Consider the following 23,999-nt stretch of genomic DNA (forward strand, 5'->3'; position numbering starts at 1 on the left):
TTGTTACTACCCTCTGGTATACATTTAGTGCTACCTAAAATACATTTTTTGTCTCATACTGCTTGACTCATTATTAGGTTTGCTGCTGACCTCCTCAGAAGCTTTTAAAGCTATCCTAACCACCTAAGTAAAGAGCAGTCAGCTACTGAATTGTCGCTAAGAGCAGCAGACCTTCAGCAAACCTAATATGTTACACTACCGGAAAGACGTTCCAGTAAAACTCATGTCAGCCTACAAATCTAAAACCTAAAAGTAAAAAATAAGTCAAAGTTAGAAAAGTCTAACTATACAAAAAGAGACGCCTCAGAAAACTGTGCTGCAACATTTTTTTTTTAGATCAGCTGTTTTATATTAAATAATGAATGTAACTGTTAGTCGTAGCTCTATTTAAAATGAAAATTAGCATTCAAATTGGAAGGCTTACGCCACACCACAACACAAGACCACCATGTCAGATGTCACAAGAGAGTGAGACAGGGTGCTCTGAAAGTAACTAACAAACCTGGCCTAGCTGCTACACACAGCATCCAGAGGTACAGGACAGTGGGAGGCAGGCAGAGGGCAGCAGTGAGTCCAGCAGTCAATGCAGCCCAGGTTGTAAAAAAGAGGGATAATGGTGTTAGGAGAGCGAAAACCTCTTACAAAAACATACGGACAGACCAACAAACACACTTAGTTCCCCATACATACATCAAAACATCCAGATTAGTCAACAGCAAAGCCTGTTAGTGCATGTGCAAAAGAAGAATGTTGTCTACTGCATCAGAAACTGCAGATTAAAGGGTCACAAGCTGTACAATAAGATAATTAAAAGTAGCTGGGATGGGAAAGCTGGTAGAAACAAAGTTACAAGCGAGTAGCCGGATGTAGGGTTACATGATTTTGTTTAAGAGGATACAGATTTTAATAAATGCGGGGGGAAAGTAGTTCTAGAGAGAGAAGACGTAATGCGGCCTAAGTGCAATAAGGGGGAGTAAATCTTAGGTTCTGTGTCCAGCATGCTCTTTAAGTAGATGCCAGGGTTACAGTTAGACTACATTAAAGTTAACTAATGTAGTTTTTTTATTTTCTTAGGTTAGCAAAGATTTACACACCCAGATAAGCCTCACAAAACGGCGGGTACACCTGCTTTTAGTTGGTTGTGGGACAAAAGTTCAATGACTTAAATCAAGTGGAATTTACATTTGTGGTTGAGCACTTTGAGAGAATACCTGTTATGTGGCCAAGTTATTATCAGATTAACGTTGGAAAACAGACGAAAAATGAGGGTGGAGGGATACAGGAGGTAGGGGTAAGGCTTACGTACATTGGCAGAAAGCTGCACGGTCAAGTTGGCAACCTTATCCTGGGAGGATTCCAGCTCCCGTCTCAACTTGCGGATTTGCTGTAGACAAATAGTAAATCAAGTTTGAACAGTATGACCACAGCACCATACACAATACCTCAGACATAAAACCAGAGCTGATGAAGATGTAAACACAAACTTTGATAATGATAATGCAGTAATGGAATGTGTTAAATGCATAGCTTTGTTTGGTTAAATCAAAGAATGTACAAACAATGTAACATGAAGGTTAATGCTCCACCACAGCAATCAAAATAATCCAGAAATATACTCTAAACCAACAGAAATTGGATGAAAGTCTCTTTTCAACATATTTCTCATGCACTCAGAATTTAATGAGAACTGGCTGTCTTCATGAAATGTTAGAATGTATTGTTAAAGGACACACAATATTAAAGATCAAACTAAATGAACTGAGTTATGAGCTTCTGAGATATAATCTCAGACTTTCTGAAGCACCAGTGACACCATCTGATGACAGAACCCATTTCAACAGGAAATGATAGACGGTGAGTACAAAGGCAAAATGGGATCTGAAGATGTATGGCATGTTTGCCTTACCTCCCCTTGTATCCTCTCCTCATTCTTAAGAAAGCATGGCGAAAGTAAGAGGGATAGTGTAGAGGATTCAGTTCACGGGCAGTCATTAAAACTAGTCATCAAAGTAAATATAACTTAATATAACTAAGAATAGTTATCACTACCCCGATACCAGCTCAAGAAGAGGCTTAGGAATCATAAATGCATACAAGAACGTTCCCATGTCAAACCAGTTGATAACTTGTAATTATGGAAGCTGGTCTCCTAATGAGAAATTCACCCTTATCCTACACAGGAAATACTTTTAAAAAACAGCTTCCTGGATGATTTGTAGACATAAAGAGTAAGTTCAATGCTACAAGATTAAGAGTAAAACATTTCTTATGCTACAAAAAAGAGACTGTAAATACTCACTGAGGAATGGTTGGATGAAGCATTAGATGCCAAAGACAGCACAGAGCCATGCACTGAAAACACAAGGTAGAGTTGTAAGCTTAATATTAAAATGTAGTTTCACAGAAGGCAGCTTTAATTTGCAAAGTAACAAAGAAATGTTGAAATAATCATAGACCAAAATTATAAATAAATGACTAAAGAATCTAGAAATTAAATATTTTTTAATATACCAAAGGCTCCCTCAAATCCTATTCAATATTCTATAACATTATAAAACAGTATGTGACTTATCTGACTTCATACAGACAAAAATAAAGCATATTCTGTTTAAAATTCATTCAGATTTCTGTAATTAAAAAAAATACTTAAATGTGTTAAAACAAATCACTTCATTAAGAAACTGAAGTTAGGGGTATCCTAATGTTGGACTCTGTATTAAAATGTCTGTAAATTATCTAAGAGTAGCAGCAGGATTAAAATGTTGCTGTTTTGTATATATTTTCACCACAGATTATGCCCTTAAATGAGTCTAACATTGTGCTTAGATTGCAGATAGACAGATTGTGTGCAGTATGAGTAGACAGCTTTGTTTCATTTGAGGTCATATTGGGAAGCTCCCCTGCAGGGAAGTGAGTCAAACAGACTCACCATCCTCTCCTGGTTCACGGAAAGACCCAGACCGCATCATGCTTTTTGGACGGTCAACCAGGGACATACTGCTGCCCAGAGGGGAGGATCCATAGAGATCGCAGGCAGAATCGCTTGGGGGGCCTATGCTGTTGGACCGCGATATCCTTGGGGTGCCACTGGAAATTGGGGCAACTATGATAACAGAGAGTTGGTATGGTTCAGTGCTCCACACAGATACATATATACACACAAAACAGTCCTACACCTTGGAACAGTATAGCACTCTCATTCTGATGACTAAGTGTAAGGCAACACTGACACAACAGCAATATATATAGCCTCACTTGACCTCTGTTGCATTCATCTCCAGCATATTTTGAACCTAAACTCAAGTTTAAGTAGATGTTCATATGGCATAATTCAATTCAGATTTTCAAAAGATCTATTTTAATACATCTGGCCAATACTTCTTCACTCACAATACAGAATGCATTACAGAGAACTTGTGCAAACCCTGCTCATCTGTAAAAGTTTTTCTCTCAGCACGAGCTCCATAGCCCTGTCCTCTCAAAGCTCAACAAAAAGAAGCATCGCTAATCTAAGATTAGCCCTTAATGTTAAAGCTCAAAAAGTGAGGGTTTTTAAAACTTGTTAGCCAGCCAAAATGGAACACATAAACTCACCCACATTGGTGAGAGGAATCTTATTGGATAATGGGTGCAGGGTGCGGGTAGGAGAAGGCCACTGAGGGGGGCTATCACTCTCTGTCATGCTGACTATGTTGTGGGAGTGCCGTCTTCCTGGCTTACTTTCTTCACTCTCTGATAGGTTTGAGCCATAGCGTCTGCAAAAGAAAGGTTATTTACTTGAAGATGCAGCATAGTGCATGATTTTAAATAGACAATTTGACAATAAGTGTTTTGACATACTCTAAGCCTTTCTTTGGCAAGGTATTCCGATCTGTTTGCAAGCTGTAACGAAAAGAATAAAAACACAATTTTCAGAAAACATGGCCTGGGTCTGCCTAAACATACATTCCTTTGGCAGGAAAGTATCTGGACCATCTCCATCTCAATAAAGAGAAATTTTGTGATAGATGCAGCTCTTCATCTTCAAAATGAGACCTTGGACTCTCCTTTCCCGGAAAAAGGCACATATAATATGAGTGAAATGTGTGTCAGCTGCACAGAAACGTATAGCCAAACCATCACACAGAAACATCATCTTAGCTGGGCTTTATCCTTTTCTGCTCATAGGATAAATGCAAATTCTTGTGCTTGTTCTAATGAAAAGACATGTGGACATTTTTATAACTGAATTCTTGTGCAATGAGCATTTCTTGTATTGCCAATTGAATTAGGAATCCCTGAATGATAGCAAAATGAAAAATAAAATAGTTTTTTGGTCCAAGGTTTTGCATCAATTTTTTGAGGGTTTGTTTTTAAACTTTGATGCTTTTTCAAATTAGTTGCAGAAGTATTAAGCATTTTTTCTCCTCCAAGGACACAAAACCAATTGTCCGTTCGGAGTTACTCTTTAGCAGAAACTCTAACAACATACACTGATGACAAAAAAACTGCATAACCCCTTTTTTCCCCAAACATATCAGTTTTGACACAGTTTACATTACATATTTCAGACACTTGCCTGTCTGAGAGGGTGAGGGACGTCCTACTCCCAGCCCCCCAGGTTCCTGTACTCCTCTCTTCTTTATCACGGGTGTTTGTTGTAACAAACCTTGCACTTGCAGGCACACTCATCTGGAGGGGCAGGGACTCCAAGCTGCGGTGCATGCCTGACAGTTTGGGGTAGAGTATCGGCGATCCACTCAGGCTTTCACTTGCGTAAGGGCTGGGTGAATCAATATGAAGGACTGGCGCTGGGCTAGGGGTTAGGCGGGTGGCCGTGTGGGAACTAGCCAAGTCTTGGAGCTTGGAGTATGGGGGCACTTTGGGTGGAAGGTCCTGTATTGTCACACAGGAGTCGAGACTGTTTGAGTTGACCTTGTCCAGGTGAGCCAAGCTAGGAGGACGACCTAGAGACTTAGTGTTCAGCATCCTAGGATCGAAGCATGAAAGACATGATGATGAAAAAGGAAACTGAACGTTTTAAAACCTGTTAAGTATTGAATGCAGTTTATTTTAAAGCCTTTTGCCCAAATATATATATATATTTTTTTTAAATTCAATTTTAAACATTTTATTACAGCAATTAGAGCATGCTGTAGGTATTAAAGATAGTGGGATAAAGTGGTTTGAATTGTATCTACCTAACAGACTCCAATTTGTTCATGTAAATAGAGAGTTTTATTCACAAACTAAGGCTAATTATGGACTTCCACAGGGTTCCTTGTTAGAACCAATTCTGTTTACAGTATACATGCTCCCCTTAGTTGGAATCATTAGAAAGCATAGCATACATTTTCACTACTATGCAGACGACACAACTTTATCTATCCATGAACCCAGATAACACACACCAATTAGTTAAACTGCAGGAATGTCTTAAAGACATAAATTCAGATAAAACTGAGGTTATTGTACTTGGCCCTAAAAGTCTTAGAAATGTGATTTCTAGCCAGATTCTTACTCTAGATGCCATTACCCTGGCCCTCCAGTAACACTGTGAGGAATCTCTGAGTCATTTTTGACCAGGATATGTCCTTCGATGCACATATTAAACTAATATTTAGGACTGTTTTCTTTCACTTGTGTAATATCTCTAATATTAGAAACATTCTTTCACAGAGTGATGCTGAAAAACTAGTTCATAAGAGAGAAAGAGAGAGCAGATTTCTCCTGTTTTGGCTTCCCTTCATTGGCTCCCTGTTAAATCCAGAATAGAATTCAAAATCCTGCTCCTCACATGCAAGGTCTTAAATAATCAGGTCCCATCTTATCTTAACAACCTTGAAGTACCATATCACCCTATTAGAGCACTTCACTCTCAGACTGCGGGCTTACTTGTTCCTAGAGTATTTAAAAGTAGAATGGGAGGCAGAGCATTCAGCCTTCGGGCCCCTCTTCTGTGGAACCAGCTTCCAGTTTGGGTTGGCGCGACAGACACCCTCTCTACTTTTAAGATTAGATTTGAAATTTTCCTTTTTGATAAAGCATATTGTTATGGCTGGACCAGGTGACACTGAAGCCCCCCTTAGTTACCCTGCAATAGTTGTAGGCTGCTGGGGGATTCCCATGATGCACTGAGTATTTCTTCTTCAGTCACCTTTTTCGCTCACGATGTGTTTATACACCTCTCTGCATTGAATTATTCGTTATTATTAATTGTTGGCTCTCTTCTACTGCATGTCTCTGTACGGTTCATGGTTTCTTCCTGTGAAAAGGGAGTTTCCCCTTCCACTGTCACCACAGTTCTTGCTCAGTGGGTGTTATATGATTGTTGGGGTTTTCTCTGTTTTCTTTGTATTTCTGTGGGGTCTTTACCTTACAGTATAAAGTGCATTGAAGCATCTGTTGTTGCGATTTGCCACTATATAAATAAAACTGAATTGAACTAAAATGAAAATAAAAACCCTCAGAACATCAATAAAATGACAAACCTCGGTATGGTGGGTGATGACAGTTCGGGGTATTTGCTGCTGCTAGTTCGTCTCAGGCCATGCAGTTTCACAGAAGACTCTCCTGTTGATTCGGATGGTGTGTCCTCTCCTTTTAGCGAAGCACAGTCGATGTCTGCAACCACAGCCTTAGCTTTGGCCCTTTCCTTTTCTTTCTCTCGGTCTGTCTGGTTTACTGGGCCAGTACTTGTTCGATTAGTTATTTTAATACTGGAGCTACTTGGTTCTTTAACCCTGGGGCCTGAAGAAGTTATGGGTACAGGTTTCAAGGACAACAGACTAGAGTCAATTGTACTGCTGACAGGGCGAGTTGTGGGGCGCCCAATCACACTAAGTGTGCTTGATTTGGCCGGTCGGGGCAGGCTGCGGTACTGAATGCTGTTTCGGGCGTTTGGCCCCAGGAAGCTCTGCTCACTGCTGGCATCAAAACTGTTCTTTCTACCCGAGGGTATTCCTCCTCCTACAGGTTTCACAGGGATGCCAGATGACTTGGGGGTTTTTCCCACAGTAGCAGAGCCACTAGAGATGGTGGCACCCCCTGCTGTCATGACGGTTGCTGTACCAGTTGCTGTTGGTGGTCTCTTGTAGCCAAAGGAGGTTCCAGCAGTGGGTTTAACGAGACCTGAAGGGGGCTTGCGGTGCTCTCCATGATGATCTCTGCCAGCATCTGAACGGGAACGCTGCAGACCAGCAGTTCTGATGGAAATCTTGGATTTGTCCAGTGGCTTCTCACTTTTTGGTGCTAGTTAGACAGAAAGAAAGAAAAAAACATATTACATTGACATTCAAAACTTAAATAACTTAAATACTTATAAAAGCAGCAGGAATTTGGGGGAATGTGATTTGTTCTATTTGTCTTTCAGCCACAATGACCATAGCCTTCCTCTTAATATAATCACACCCTGTCAGAGGAAAGTATTCAAAAAATAAATGGGTGGTTATTTGTGGAGGGATATTTATGGGCTAGCAAACCACATGAGAGTAGAAATACATGTCATTTTTGCTATTACTGATGAGATGAAAACAAAACACATCTGTCTGCACTAAAAGAACCTTTATGTATTCCTTGATGTTTAGAGTGACTCACAAAAAAAACTTTTATTTAAAACAACGGAAAGTAAAGTTTTAACAATATTTTAAAGCCTATACTAGTGAATTAACCAACTAAATTTATTTGTCCATTTAAGACAAATGGAAGTAAATCATTTTTAAGAGGGTATATTGGACAAAAAGAGTTAAAGCCTGATATTTTTTTCTACTTACTTTTTTTTTTCTAACTTTAGCTACTTTAGCATTAAAGTAGCTAAAGTTCAGGTTACAGTACATTCATGAAAGCAGACAGAAAAACAGCTAACTTATGGAGTCATTGTCAAATATAGTATACGGTTTAAAATACAACAGCCAAGAGAACTTTTTTCCACCTTCAACCTGCAGCCAAATTACACAGAACTGGATATAATTTTAACGACTTACTATTTTTAAAGCTAAAATTAGGTTAAAATGAAAAGCAGGCCAGCCAAATGTTCTTACTGGAACTCAAATCTAAGCTATTATTTAATCATGGCTTGTTTTGTTAGGGATTAGAGGACATTTAAAAAAGCTGCTGCAGATGGAAGGCAGGGCCTCTGCAGACATGTAGAGTAACACACTTTGTTTTAAGATAATAGAAGGTCTGGAACTGAAACTGCAATACTTTCTTTATTTAAGTGAAATGAATTTAAACTTATGTATTTAAACTTATAGCCTAGCTTACATTTAGGAATAAACTTCTGTATTTATTTTGTTACCAAACTCACATCAACTGTTCTATAAACTGTTATGGACTGCTGGACTCCACATAAAAGTGAGATAATAGACTGTATAAGTGTTAAAGCTATAAACGTTTAAGAACATTGGCCACACACCAAGTTACTACATAAGACGAGCAGAAGAAATAATGGTTAGGGATAAAATACACGCAGATGCAAAGTAACAAAAAAAAAGCTTTTAAAAAGAGAATGTCACCTGCGACTTTGAGCATACACTGGGAGGTATGGGTGATGGGGGAGGTCACACCCACAGGAGGATTTCTGCTTTTCTTGAAACTTCCTGGTTGACCCAAACTTTGAGGCTTCTTCAGTTCCCCTTTACCGCCAAAATCTTCACTAAGGCTTGGAGGCTTCTTTCTCCACTTGCTTGGTGCCTCTGTCTTGAGACTTCCTGAGTCAAAGCTGGAGCTACCAAGCTTATGGGTGCTTTTGCCATCCTCACTGTACCAAGAAAGTCCACTTTCCACCAGAGAGCGCTTCTCTGCATCAGTGCGGAGCTGTAGAGAGAGGAAGGACACAATGTGGGCAACCGTCAGACATGGTTTGTGTTATCTATGGAATCGACTGTTCTCTGTAATCTTTATCCCATCTGAGCTGCATTCCAGTGGGAAGGAGGGAGAGATAAACTGATACGCCCCAAGGGGATTTAAAAAAAAAAACCCGCAGAGACAAAAGAAAGGAGAACAAAAACATGTTCAAGGATTTAACACTTTAAGACTTAGATCAACACATTAAACAGTAAAAACGAAAATATTACAGCAGAGGACAGCTAGAGCATTATTTTTCTAATTTAGGGCTATATAGTAGAGAAAAAACTGCTACACAACAATAGAAAAATCATGTGGTGCACCGAGGAGGTAGCACGGAGGGCAAAATTGGGCATGCTGCTTTTTGGCACCATATTATCCTGTTATAGAGCGACAGATGGCACATTGAGTAGGTCTAGTGTTTATTTCTTCCAAGAGACCAATTTCTAAGTAAGTAAAAGCACAGCATTTACCTATGAAAAAGGTAGAATGTGCGGCCACTTAACCAAATCAAGTTTGATGCTCATTTCTTTTCAAATTTAACAGAACATCCTTTAGGAATGGAATACTTACATGACACCTATGTTTTTCTTCACAAACATCAATAAAAGACCTGATAAAAATGTCATAACTTAATATTTTGCATTCATTTTGCACAGTGTTATGTGGAGAGGCAACTATCTCCCAGACCTTCAGATATGAAGGCAAGTATACAAGTAAATAAGCAATCCTGGACTAACTACAGCTTGCTCTTTGGCAGGGCATAGGATCCTCACAGCCGCCTTCCTTTGGGAAAAGCATTATAAGTAAAGCCTTGGGAAGCAGTAAGGTGGAAGTGCAGTAATAGTGGAAGAACTGGAATTCCTTCGATGGTGACAGTCACAATTACACTAGGTACTCAAATTCAGGTTCTTCAGGATCACCTAACTCAGCTAGTGAACTTCTGCTGTGCGATAGATGCAGTGAATCCTTAACTAGACGCATTTGAAAACTCTAGCAACTCTGCAAGATGATGATGATGATGAGGATTGCACAGTGAAGCCCCAAAATATTCATGAGTGGAGGAACGCTCCCGCCACATGCATTTTTTTCTGACTAGCAGGAGAGAGCCGTGTGTACCGTGACAAGGTAAGCTCTGTAGTGGCTTTTGTGGCCTCTGCCAAAGCAAAGGATTGCCTTTAACACACAACAAACTAAATCACATGGTGTGGCTTTGGAAATGGTTTCAGTAAAGAACTAAGCTGCAATCTTTAGCAATCTTTTGCTACAAACAAAATAAGTTGTGGGAAAGAACACATGCCACATGCTGTATTACAGGCCGGTACAGTATTTCACTAACCATAACAGAGGAGTTGCGCCTTGATCCCAAGGGTGTGTTTGGGAGGGAGTTGAGAGACGAGCTGGCGTTGAATTCCTCTGAACTGAGATTCTCCGAGCCATCGCCATCGCTGAGTCCGCTGCTAATGGAGCTGCTCTCGTCCCAACTGAAACCAGACAGAGTAACCACTTAGCAAAAATGTGCCACTGAAAGTGTGAATGTAAAGCACGAAAAGCTGCAGAACTCTGTGTTTGAGGAGAAGATAAGTCTTGCAGCAGCATTTATTTGTCCATCTGGCTTCAGCAGGCTGTCTCTGGAGGAGGCCACGTGCTTAAACAAACAGGTAATTCCAACTTGGCTATTTTGCTTTGATTTAACAAACACATCAGCGCTCAAGACCATATGGTGAACAACTCATCAGGCGTATATCCAGAAGATTTCTTTAATTTATGGTATACCTACATCAACACTGTCTTTAGGAACTTCAAAGATAAGATTTAAAGCCATAACTACTTGTTAAGTCCCATATATTTTAATAAAAGTGCAAATTACAATTTATTGATTTCAACAAATCCAGAATCTGTGGCAGTTCAAATTTATCAAACGAGCTGTGGATCATAACTCTGTGCTTTACCACAAAGTGCCAAATTATAACACGAGACGTCATCAAATAGTTGCTTCCCTGGGTTTCTTGACTTCATAAAATTTATGGCCGTTTGAAACTTTCATCAATCCACAAACCCCACCATTCACAATCTTCACAGCAGCTAATAAACCTTTTTAAACACACTGCACCACAACTCATGTGGGGAAACTCCAGTCTAGCAATCATAATAAAATGGTCAGCTTGGGCAGTAAATTTTAAGTCAGAAAAATGTGAGCTTTACCATATTTTAATAAATCGTAATGACAGCACAGCTAGGACAGCACTCTTTGTAGTTTTTCAGCACAGCTTCAAGACATGCTGATGAATCGTGGTAAATAAAAAGTACTGCGACTGACAGTTCAGTGTTTAGAAAACAGTCTGTTATGCTCAAAAGAAGCAGGATGAGAGAAATCAGAGTGACAGGCTCCTGAACCTTGCATGACCCTTCCCAACAGCCTTCAATGAAGTCCTGTCTCGCCTTGAAACAGATGCTGCCACATTGGCCCTTCTCCTGAGGCCAGAAGGGACGGGCAGTCCCTGCACACCCCAGAGAAACTGGTCACTGGGCATCAGGTCTCTGGGTGCATTTCATATTTGAAAATACAGTTCAAGAAAAAGCTTCTCGGTCAACCAAAACATCACAGGATAAAACAGTTCAATCTGAGTGGGAAGTTTAAAAGAAGTGCTTTAGAAGAGCAATGATGCCATGGTGAACTTAAAAATGGTATCTCCAGAGAGCTAAATGCAAGTCCAGCTCATATTTGGTATAATTATGTTCCCCATCATTACTACTGGCAGCCACAGGTGGTAATCAAATTTGTGTTGGCGCTCAAAAATGTTGCACAGTGGAAAAGGTAAATTAATATGCCTCTTAAAAGCAGAGTAACTGCTTGAGCTGAATCAGTTCTTTTCCCTTTCTTTGGTTTCCCTACAGAGCTCAAAATGCTCTTTGTGGGTCTGCAGTCTGCAATTAGCAGAGCCATGGAACATGGAATTGCACAGGAAAATAGAGGGAGACAAAAATGGTTTATACACACATTCGGAATGGATTTAAACACATGGCATGAGTTGAGTTATAGATACAGCTGTAAAACAGGGAAGAAGCTTTTCTTGACACTGTGTGCTGGTTTTAAGGCTTTTTGATGTATAAAAGCAGCGTTTTAGTAAAGTGATTTGTGGCCACAGATATGTGACCTCTTGACAACAAGAGTGTAACATAAAATAAATGTTGGATTTTAGAAAAAGTTCTTACATACCAGTAAGAATAACAGTGAGAAAAGTTTCATGATTTACATTAGGCACAGATGTTAGTGGTGTGTTTGAACAATACCTCCTCTGTCAGGGGCGACAGAGGGGCCATGAATAACCCCACAGGGATGTCAGCCTAGGAAGAGGCAGGAGGGCCTGTGGGCTGTTGATATTACAAGCCAAGCTGTCTGCTCTCGGAGGTAAAATCCAGACAGGGAGAGGGTGGGAGTAGGCTAGGGTAGTGCATACTTCATACATTGGGTGGCAATTAACATTTTGTTTTCTCTGGCACTACTCCTACGCATATCTGATTTGAGCCCATTTGTGATTTGTGAGCTGCAATAGTGTGAATATTTCTTCTGTTTTAATAAGATTGAGAGGTGGTTGGTGGGGCAGAGCACGGTGTGGACATTAGTCACTGTCTGGAGCTGGAAGTAGATTTAACAACCTTTGGTGGATTGGATGAACAAGAAAAACAAAAAAAATACATCAATTTTTTTAGGATTAAAAAGCTATCAAGGCTTCTCAGGGACCGTCCTTTGATAATATTCTAACTATCATATCAGATTAAATAGCACACGGGAGGGAGGAAGCATCTTGTAGGTCAATTTGGCAATGTGTCTGCAAAGTTTCGGCTTAAAAAAAGAATAATGATGTGGCTCCTGGGAGCGCATGACTGTAGCTGAATGAGTGGTGAAGACATCCTTCATTATACAGATAGCTGTGGTAGCAGCGCTCCCGTGTCCTCCAAGAATAAAACTGCGTTTTTCCACAGATGCTATAACTTCAACTGCAAAAACAATGTCTGATCGTGACATTTAACTTCACGGCGCAAAATGTTACAGGTGAACGGCAAAAGTCAAATGATTAAAAATAATATATTAATTAGATTTCATCGATTACACTGTTATGCTATTACACTGATGCTCAATATTTAGAAGAATTTAAATCCATTGAAGAGCTTCATTTCTTCGCGGAGAAAGAAAGAAACGCTAATATTCTAGAATATTAGCCCCAGGGGCAAATAAAGGCAGATAATGTGCCAACGGCGATTAAATATTAATGATACATTACCTTGGAGTTAAAAGGAAAGTCCTCCTTGCTCGTGTCGCCGGCTGCAGCGGTGGCACTTTACCGACCAAAACACGCCCGCTCATTTGTGACTTGTACAGGTTTAGAGTGAGCGCAGAGTCACTCCGCAAGCAAAGACCCCTGTTCCCTCATTCAGCGAGAGGAAAAGTAGCGTGTCTCTCAGCATTCGAGCAACACCCCCTCCCATAAAGGCAAAAAAAGAAAACGAACGAGGAGATCATAGAGACCCCGATAGCTGCTCAGTCCTCAGCGAGACAACGACCAATTGCCGTGGAGCGAAGTGGTAGTCATGGCAACTCCAATTACTCCCTATGGTGTAATCCTTTACTTCGCCCCATGTAATCCGAATACTTTGATTTATGTTTCGGCTTCACCTGAAGCGCTAATTACCTTAAAAAGATTCTCCCAATGAGTCTAAGTATACCGTTATCATTTGTTTCTTCTAAAATATGAATTTTAGTTTTCATGTCTATAATAAAGAACATCTTAAAAGTCAGGTATGCATAGCAAAACCTGAGAGGGTTTATAGAAGATGGAAACAGCTGCAAGGTCTGAAGAGTGGAGCCCAGTTCACGATTGCTTTGAACTTTAATGGCCAGCAGGGGCGACGCTTCTGGTTGTAAAAAATCCGATTTTACAAGTCTGTGGGAAAACCACCACCAATGTCCATTGACCTATGGCCTCTCTAAACCCTTCACTGATGTGCAGATGAGTTTATGTTAGTTTCAAACATAATGAATATATCAATATGTTCATTTTTTTAGTTAGGATGCCCATTAGAGTCATAAAGGCAGATAATGCAAGGCTATACTTAAGCAGAGCCGACTGTGAGCATTTTTGTTTGGTTGGTTGTTTGGTTTTGTTTTTTAATAAACACTGGATGGATGCATGGGTTCTTTTTAAAAAACAGTTTTAACTTTGTTGTATCATTATCAGAAGCATCGAATGTGTTAACAACAACAGCAACAATAATAATAGCAATATTGATTTTCACCAATTGTACATGTGGCTGTACAACAACTAAATACCAGACTCAAAACATTTCTTGTCTGTTGCATAAGCCAAAAAAGTATGTTTTTTTAATAAATACATTAAATATGCACAAATCCCAACTGCATAGAGTAATAAATGTTCACCTTTTTTGCATTCCATTGTGCTCCCCCCCTCTTCCAAATGCAGTAAAATGAACAGACACCAACTATAATTGGCAGTAAGGCTGAGAGCAGACTTTCTTAATCCTCTGATGGATGCCATGAACCTTACCCATTATGTATCGTGTAGCATTAATACTAATGAGCTTAGCTACATATTATAGATACACTGCCACTAGGCCTACAACAAGAAGGGAGATTTGAGAGGTTGCTTTTAGCAACATGGGGTGCTGTAAATAATGCAATAGTGCAAGCTCCTTGTATAGTTTTGATTGATTGCGTCAAAAAATTGGTTTAATTTACAAGGACGTGTTCCAATGGAAATTTTCCACTTTAGTCATGAGAACAGGGTGATCTTGATGTATATTAAGAGTGTCTTGGTGTAAATTTGTTTTGGAGTCCCTCTTTTCTCTAGTATCCAACAACTGCTGAATGGTGCTTATTGTTCATATAAAACTCCAGAATCACTCATATCCACTGACTTCAGTGCAAACAAAGTGCAAATCGCAGAGCTGAAATAAATCTTTTAAACATGCTTACAAAAGGACTAAGAATTTTAAAAAAGACTATGTAAACAGATATTTCTATACTTTGACTTCTTTTTACATTAAGGAGAAGATTATCATGATGAATTTCCCTAAAGATGTTTAACTTCTAAGGCCTAGTTGGAAAAAAGTCATTCCAAGGTAAGGCTTGAATCACTGTGAGTGCAACCGCAAGCCCACAATGACACAAGGACCTCCACTGAGGCATGGGTAGCCTTGAAAGGCCTCCCTCCCCCTTTCATTGGCAGAGGTGATGATCTCACCAGATCTCAGCTCTGTAAACCTCTCCAGGAGGTAACAGCTCTATGGACCAAGAGAGCTCCACACACCCTGTCCACATCATCAGTTACAAATCAGTTCAGTGTGTGCCTAACAAAAATCATTTACATTTGAAATGCAGTAGCAATACACTTTATATGCAACATGACAATAAATCATTGCTAATTTCAAAAAGTGGAAAAAACAAATATATAGGACATGCAGAAAGAAAAAGAAGATTTTTCACATTGGGGAATATTTCAGAGCCAGCTTAAATGGAATTTTAAAGGACAGTGGTTTTACTTTTTGTGAAAAATAAACAGCTATACTGCCGTCAGCCTGACTCCCAGAAATAAAGGCATCCCTTAAAATATCTTTAGCAGAATGAGATTCAAACCTGATACAATCTTGTTTTGTCTGTCTCCTTCTTTTCATATCCGTGACTCTATCTACTGAAAAGCTTTTCAGTAGATAGAGAAGCTTCTCAGACTGTGGCCCTTTGCGTTTTGCTTACAAACAACATGAAACATTATGTTTAAATACCTGTTGGTGACTTCTAAACTTTCCTTTCAAATAGCTAAACACTTATGATTATTTTGTTGCTTAAAATAGCGAAATGATCTGAACTGTTTACGGTGCAAGAAAGACATGTGTTACTCACATCTCCTGTTTATCTCAGCCAGGCCACAGTGGTAATAAACAAGATGACATCCAAAAAGCCTTGAAGTCATGTTTGTGCTGTAGAGTAACAGCTGTCCGGCACTGATAACCACATGGCATGTGTAAGAAACATCCTTTGTACATTTGCTTACATGGAAAGTTATTGAGTAATTATGCCACTATAAGTATTTACAGACTCATAAAGTGCAGATTAAACCCATCTGAGAGAAACACAGCACCTTGTTTTTTTTTACTGAGGCAGAAAACCATTTTCAGGATTCGACCTCTACTGTTGTGATATTTGATCTAAATCATTTGTTCCATATTTCTCTGGTGCAGTAAAGTGTGTTGCATTGTGCAAGACTAAAAACTGATGAGAAATGAACAGGTTCTATCTCTGTCAGCGGCGAGATGTCTCTTCAGTTTGAATTCATCAGTAAAGACTGGCATCCAAATTAGTAGCAAAGTGAATAATGTGGATGTCATAATAAGAGTTCATGTAAGCATTTTCCCCCTGAGGGAAAACAAGCATTACGGTAGCTTTTCATTATAAGTCTGCACTGTATCCAAGTAGGTGAACTCAGTAATGGTCAAAGAGACTGATAGAAATAGACCTGAATGAAAGCTGTGAGTCCAGCAATGTGGTGCAATGACATTTGATTTCCAGCAGGAGGCACAATGATTTCAAGCTGTGCCTGCTATGGCTACAGTTTAATGTACATGCTCTGCAGCTGTGTTTTAAAATGAGGCACCACTTGGCATTTAGAAAAAAAGCATGACTTTGATTTTGAGACCTTTGATGGCGAGAAAGAGCCGACATTCCTCTGTTGTGTGCGTTCAGCTCAGAAGTACAATGTGGGAAACTGCTTTAGAAAGACAGCTCTGTGTTCAGTGATTTATGTCTGCTTAAATATCATTCATTCAGAGAGACTGCAGATGAAAAAGTTATGCATCTCAGATCTTCGCAGCCCCCAATTCTGATCTGTATTGAGGTTGACCATAACTACGCAAATAGGACTGGGCAGCCTTCGGCACAGAGCGGTGGCACATCAGTAAAGCAAATGGGCCTGGGATGCATCAGTGACCGTCTCAGAGACTGCAGCTGACCTATCTCTTCAGATCCACAGAAAATGTATTTGTCATCGGATTATTGGACTGGAAAATTAATGTGCCATCTCCATCGACCTCATAGGAGACTTCCACCTCAAAGACATAGCAAACAATATAGACACCACACCTAATTCTGAGGCTTTCAGTCCTTTTGGTGCCACATTTACAGCCTGATAGTGTGGAAATCTGTGCTGTGCTGGTATTATGACATTGTATTGTTTCATTGTGTTGTCCTGCACTCTGTTTTTAGTTTCTTATTAATATGGCACTTAACTCTGATCTTGAACTGCTTACTGTCTGAGTAATGCAACTTGTGTACCAGGAGAATTGAAGCAGAACCAAATCCAATATAAAGCAAATACATTTTAAATTAAAATGACTTCAATAGTCATATTCAAAAGCGGATAATCTGACAACTCCCATAGTGGGGAATCACAGATTAACAAATGCCATAAGATTCCCGTTTTTAAACATAACGTTGTGGGGGGGAAAAAGTTGATGTATCACATTTTCCACTTGGGGCTGAGTTTAAACACCGTCTGAATTCAAACTGTGCACACAGACGACCACACGCAGACATGATACACGGATGATTCATCCTCCCTGGGTGTTGCAATAATCGTCCATTATTCACATGGCTGAGGACGATGGTGAAGGTGGAAGTACACTGGTGTTGGGGGAGTCAGTATGTTAGTGACCAAACGAGTTCCATATTGACCCCAGATGCGTTCGAGCTGCTGACTTTGGAAGAATGAGTGCACTATTTCTCTGTCCTACTCAACAGTAACACAAAGGACAGTATAATGGAGATTGCTTTTTTCCATTATTGCCTCCCTGTTAACCATTTTGAAACAAATTCAAATTAACTTAGCTTAAAAATGTGTGTAGTAGACAGAATCAAGAAAATCAAATCCCTTTTTATTGAGCTCTAGCCCATAAATGACAAACTCCAAGTGCTAGCTCACTAAACTGTAATACCAGCAATGCCTGTGGGGAACCAGAATAGAAAAAGCCAAAGACCAACTCTTGAGCAAATGTGTTTAAGTGGGTTTTAAAAAACGTGTTAGGCCTCAACTGTCGAGGAAGCACTTGGTGACAATAGAAAGGTCCAGCCCATTTAGGAAAGGGAAATTGAATGCAGACTAGCATGGGCATCTATCCAGGATCAGGGGACTGCAGCAAACCCTGTGCGCATTAGAGAATGTACTTGCCGACACACATAGTTTCCATAAAGCTGTGAAATGTTTTAAAAATTAGAAAACTGTACTTACTTTCACACACGCCAAGCCTTTAACCATGGAAATGGTGAGCAAACTAAGCCAAGTTTTTATCCCACAATATATAGCAAGGCAAAGATATTAATGGCATATATTCAGTATTTAAAAAGGGCCCAAAGGTCCAAAAGAGGGGGGGGGAAAGCTAAAATTATTGTTCCCCACACTTATTTTCATAGTAAATCACGGTTATCATCCAATAATGCAAACAGAAATACAAACAACGCCCTTTCATACAAGCACCTGTCCCCCAAAACGCCAGATATAAAACAATCTGGTGGTTATCATGCTGTCTTTACATCAGCTTCTCGTTGTCTATCGATTATTCTCTCATTTTTTCTTTGCATATTTCGTTCACCCTTTCTCGCCATATCTCAAACAAGCCAGCACAGAATGCACATACACATCCTCCACGCATACATCAAATCAGCAGCTATCACACTGACACACAAGGCAGCCCCATCACTGGGTCAGTGGAAGACGGTTGCCATGGCAGCACATCCAGAGCCATGTTGCCGCATGATCAGAAGGGTGATGCTGCTGAACCAGCCCCCTTTCTCTGCTCTGCTCTGCTCTAGCAGTAATAAAGAAAGACATTATCACGGACACAACGGAAAGAGATAAACTATTATGTTACTCTTGTTTTCAGACGCCGTATTTCAGGACGCCGTATATGAAGCAACTCTAATGATATTGTGTTATTTATGAGGTTACAACATTCGATAGATTTGCCCATTTGCTAATAAAACCATTTATGTAGTATTTATTCAAGTCTTATGACAATGTTAACAGCAATGGCTTAAAGCAGGGAAAAGAAATTAATCACAGAAATAACAGTGTCCTGAGTCTGTTACAGCTTTAAAGCACTGAATACTCAAGAGCTTACTGCTTTGGTTTAGTAACTGCTTTAAGTAAAAAGGCTTTGATAAACTAACTGTACATGCCCAGCATCAAGCAGCAGACAGATCAAAATGAATCTGGTTGACTGAGTTATGATTCCAAATGATGGCTGTGTCTGCTGGATGATGTATTTGCCGCATTGTATTTGATGTATTGATTTTATTTTAATGTGTTTACAGCCTCCTTATCTATTCCTGAAAAAAACAAAGCTAATGTAGAAAACTGTATGTGTAAGAGCAACAAATAATGACTGGCACTTAATTATAAAAGTTAATTTTTTTTCAATAGTTTAAAATGAGTCTCCTAGCCAATGAAAAGCTTATGGTTATGTTTTATTAGAGGTGAGGTATCTCACATTTTCTATTTCTCATATTAAGAGACTGAGGAAAGGCATAAAAACCTTTCCTTGTCAAGAAAAAAAAAAGACAGAAAAGAGAAAACTGACCTCGGATTCTTGTGGTTATCAGTAGTTCATTATTGAATTTAAGTGCCCTTTGCTCTACTGTAAGAAAAAAAATAATTGGAAAGCAGTCGAAAGGTTAAAACCTATTTGCTTTTCCCCTCTTCCAGTTTAAGGTTTTCAAACTGTTTATCTTCTGAGAAAATACAAAAATGAGGCTTTATTTATCCCATTACGTAATTTCTTTAATGAGCATCTGTATTCGACATGAAAAGCTTGCTTACATACACTGCAGCTGAATGTCTGTAAAACATCAACCATAACTAACTCAACACCACTAAAAATCACACTGAATGCTGAACAGGAGTCATAATGTAAATACCAGATACGGAAACAACCGCCATCAATATAATGTGATTACTGGTCCACTCATAAACCAACCTCTCAAAATATGGCTTTTAATGGGATGATATCATATAAGTGATGGTTAAAAACTGGCAATATGGTGTGAAGAAGGCAGCCACAGGAAACATTTATGATTCCTGACGTGGTCAAGGCTAAATAAGAAGCCAGCTCAACACACTAATGTAAGCTGAAACACAGCAACTCACTTCCTGAGCAGTGCTAGTGAAATGAGAAAAACTCTTGTTAGCTTCACTGCCAGCCAACATTTCAAGCAGACATCAAGTCTACTGAGAGCAAAATGGAAAATGATGTACAATTTTGTTATTACACTGTATGTAATTATGGCAATTTTAGTTGCAACTGAATGTAAACATCCTTTTAGGAGAGAACAGTCAAGAAGTTTACTTGCAGAAATGGGACATGGACTGGTACTTCTTTACCTCTACTAAATTTTGAGCACTCAAAAGTCTCATTTGCGCTATCACACAAACATTCATACAGTGCTTTTATCTATACCTAATGGAGAAGAGGAGGTGAAGACAAGATCTAAGTGCTTTCAGGATTGCCATCTTGGTGTTTTAAAACCAGATGCGTCGAGCGAGGGTGGATTTGGCTAAGAAACACAGAGAGCATGCGTGTCCATATGGTAGTAACTTCAAAATCACAAGGTAGGGCCTCTTTAAAGCTCAGCCTGCTTGATCATTCTTTTTGACTGCAGTTTATAAAATTACCTCATGATGTTTTAAACAGCACCTGAAACTATTAACTGAGATGACAAAGGAAGGAAGCTGAGGGTGATTAGAAGATATGCTTCACTTTTCCAACCTGTAAGCCATGTCCACCTTTACATAAGTCTACACCACTACATGGCCAGTGCTAAATCACAGAGAGACAAAGTAACTTCAGTTAATGAAGAAAGTTGTACAAAGGCTCAAACATTTTTTCTCCCCGGTGCTGGTTTTTGCCAATCAAGTATTCAACACCAATTCAAATACCAAAGAAACTAAAGAACAAACCGTCTGCCTGCAGCTTTATTACACACACATCTTATCTTAAAGACCTCATAGCACTTGTGGTTTCAGACCTCCCTTCTGTGGAACCAGCTCCCAATTTGGACTTGAGAAACATCCTCTCCCAAAGCTGCTGGGGGCTTTCCAGGATACTCTGAGTGTCTCTTCTTCACTCACCTTTTTTCATGTGTTTATACCCCATTCTGCATTTAATCATTAGTTATTATTAGTCTCTTGCTCTCTTCTTCTACTGTCTTTTTTCCTGTCTTCATGGAAGGTGGGTGCCCCTCCCTGAGCATGGTTTTGCTGGAGGTTTCTTCCTGTTAAAAGGGAGTTTTTCTTTCCCACTGTCACCAACTGCTAGGGAGTCATCTGACTTTGTATTTTCCTCTGTATTCGTTTAGGGTCTTTAAGTTACAGTATAAAGAACTTTGAGGTGAATGTTGTTGCAATTTGGTGTTATTTAAATGAATTAAATTGAAGTAAACTGGATTGCTGAGCTAGAGATGCTGGACTTCATTGTTCCTATAGGGCTCAGAAATTCAATAATGCCATTCCATCTCCTTTGTATTAGTGATTTGACAAAAACGATGGATTAGATCACAGCAAAGTCTGCCAGATTGTCTTTGTTCCACAGAGTGTACAATATCAGTGTACAAACATTGATTATGAAGTGTTAAGTCATTAATATTTCATTAACTGTAGGTGTACACTGCACTGTTGGATGGCTTAAGATTTGAATGGTGACAAATGGAAGCAGCAGAACTGTACCTGTATATCCCCAGATCGTCTTGTTTGTCTTTAGATAGGGTATGTATCCTTTCTTTGTAATTAAATTAGGACAAACCAGCTCATGATTAGGTTACATGTTGCAGCTTTCTCTCAGACTTCTCCTGTCTGAAGAAGGCTGGAGCTGATGAGGAGACTGACTTATGTATCAGGTTATTGATGATGAAGACACACCGTAGCAGTGATAACAGTCTTTGTGAACATCTTATGTAAGCAGTGCTCCCTGGTGTGGATTAATCAATATCCATTACGCCTTGACCAATGTGCTGCAGTACCATTAGACTTGTTAGTCTTAACAACATGCCTTTTGTTTTATAATTTTTACAGTTGACTCAGTTTTCCATTTCTAGCCCATTTCTCTTGAGCCTTCAGGGTTGTTTTTACATGATCTAAGTATTACATACTACAACTGCATTAGTGACTTGACATTCTCAATGTGTCATTCATATCCAGCTGATTATATGGGTACTCATTTCAGATCAATACGTTTTATGAAAATGTAAACCTGGGGCCTTACTGAAAGGGGAGCAGAAATGGCACCTCTCCTTACAGTCGATTTTCAGTGGGTTTCCATGGTTACGCGGGAGGAGCCTGATCTATTTTCAAGAGCTGGTAGCTTCTCAATGAGCTGAACTGTAAGTGTGTGACAGGGGATGTGGAGTAAATGCAAATGCATCACAGAGAATACTGTAAAAAAAAATTAATAAATACATAAATTAGAGCATGTGCTGCAGCGCCTGCTTCAGAAACTGGATTAGCTTGTTATCTACACCAAAGGGTGTTGGTATGTTTCTGCGGCACAATTCATTCTTGATATAGAGCATTAGCACCCTGTTATTCCTGCAGTCACGTCCAAGCCAACAAACCAGCAGGATTTCAACCTTCCAACTACAGTATAAGCACGAACGTTAGTCAGGTTAGCGAGAAAACAGCACAAAATATTTCTGTTTCCTGGTATGTTTTGTAGACTGAGTGACCTGTTATTACGCATAACAGGAGGCATATCCATAGCATGCTTTGGGTATAAATGGTAAAAATGCTCTATGGGGACCCGTTTTTCCCATCAAGAGTTCTTCCAGTCACCTTGAAAGCACGTCTAGGGATTGCTGACTTTGGTGGCCTAAAACCGAGAGCACGATGAGGCATTCTGAAACTAGTGTTACATAAAATGATTAGCATCTTTGCTGCCTGCGGTGTCAAAAAGCAGAGGTGAGGCTCTCCGCTCACCTCTCTAATGAATTTGAAACACCCCAGCAGAGCTACTGCAGCGAGAAACAAGGAGAAATACAGGGCAGATTTAAATGGACACTTTTAGTGCATGGATGTTACTGTGAGCAATGGACCCATTTGACATAATCCCCGTTTAATCCTGGCCTTATCAGCCTTCTGCTGCTTGATCTTTTTTCACCTCTCTCTTTCAAATTAACCATCTATCTTCACTTGTGAAGCCAGTTCTCCATGTTAATTTCATTTAATTTAGCCCTGTTCTAGTTTGCATTTTCTTCTTCTATGCTCCAATTTCTACTCATCTAAACTGTGCCTCACTTCCTCTCGTCTCCTTAGTGCACATAGTAAGAACGTGACCTGGCATGCAGGGCCTTTGGAGTGCTCCAGAGAGCTTAAGTCCCACTGCATGTGCAACCGTGATAAAGCTGCTACACTGGAGAAGTGTCCTGGATTCTTCCCCTCTCTCTCACTCTCACTGTCAGCTGTCAAGTTGTGAGTGGGAATTAGATAAAGAATGTGAGATGAGGGAATCACGGAAGATGGAAAGTGAGTGAGAAGATGAGCAAAAAAAAACTGCACAGGTGCAGCTTTCTACATATGTCATCGGAGCTATTTAGTGCATCTGTATATACTGTGTCTCTTTTCAAGATTCCAACACCACAGAAATGAGGGAGTGTTTACTGTGTGACTGAGAAAGCCCCAGATAACTTCTCTCCTCAGTGAAAAAGTTAAAAGAAGCTTTCCACACGGTCAGCAAAAACAGGCTCAGACAATGTCTCGGGCAGTTTGAGAAGTCCTTAAAGTGCAAGAAAATACCAAACACGTCTATAGAGATTGCTGATGACAGCTCTCTGATAAGCCTGCCAAGCAACATCAGGCTCCAGCAACAAAGAGAAATTCATGATGTCGACGTGAAAAGTTTCCTTCATGAAGGTTTTTTTTTTTTGACCAGCAAAATATGCACACATTTGCAAATGAGGACTGATTGTATGAGGTAATGTCCAGCATTTCAAGAAGAGTGCCTACTTATTAAAATGCAGCCGAGCTTCTCATTGACCTTCTTAAGGCAAAAAGATGGAGGACAAACCAGTATGCACCATCTGCAGCAAACTATTGCTTCATGTTCTCATTTTTTAAGTGCCC

The 23,999-nt window shown here is 39.7% G+C and overlaps 1 protein-coding gene across 4 annotated transcripts in view; it reads right to left on the reverse strand.

Moving 5' to 3' along the window:
• The window catches only part of nav1b (neuron navigator 1b), a 67,064-nt gene that overhangs the window by 12,117 nt on the left and 30,948 nt on the right, over positions 1 to 23,999 (reverse strand). For all 4 annotated transcript variants that reach the window (XM_006782844.3, XM_006782843.3, XM_087840957.1 and 1 more), the window contains 10 exons: positions 10,163 to 10,307; positions 8,493 to 8,793; positions 6,471 to 7,230; positions 4,559 to 4,969; positions 3,841 to 3,882; positions 3,595 to 3,755; positions 2,930 to 3,103; positions 2,300 to 2,352; positions 1,907 to 1,930; positions 1,307 to 1,384 (listed from right to left, as the gene is read on the reverse strand). In XM_006782844.3, coding sequence (XP_006782907.2) covers positions 1,307 to 1,384; positions 1,907 to 1,930; positions 2,300 to 2,352; positions 2,930 to 3,103; positions 3,595 to 3,755; positions 3,841 to 3,882; positions 4,559 to 4,969; positions 6,471 to 7,230; positions 8,493 to 8,793; positions 10,163 to 10,307 — 2,149 coding nt within the window. The remainder of the gene's footprint in view (positions 1 to 1,306; positions 1,385 to 1,906; positions 1,931 to 2,299; positions 2,353 to 2,929; positions 3,104 to 3,594; positions 3,756 to 3,840; positions 3,883 to 4,558; positions 4,970 to 6,470; positions 7,231 to 8,492; positions 8,794 to 10,162; positions 10,308 to 23,999) is intronic.

The sequence above is a fragment of the Neolamprologus brichardi genome, chromosome 5, assembly GCF_056152115.1.
Source record: "Neolamprologus brichardi isolate AB-2024 chromosome 5, ASM5615211v1, whole genome shotgun sequence".
Taxonomy (NCBI): Eukaryota; Metazoa; Chordata; class Actinopteri; order Cichliformes; family Cichlidae; genus Neolamprologus; species Neolamprologus brichardi.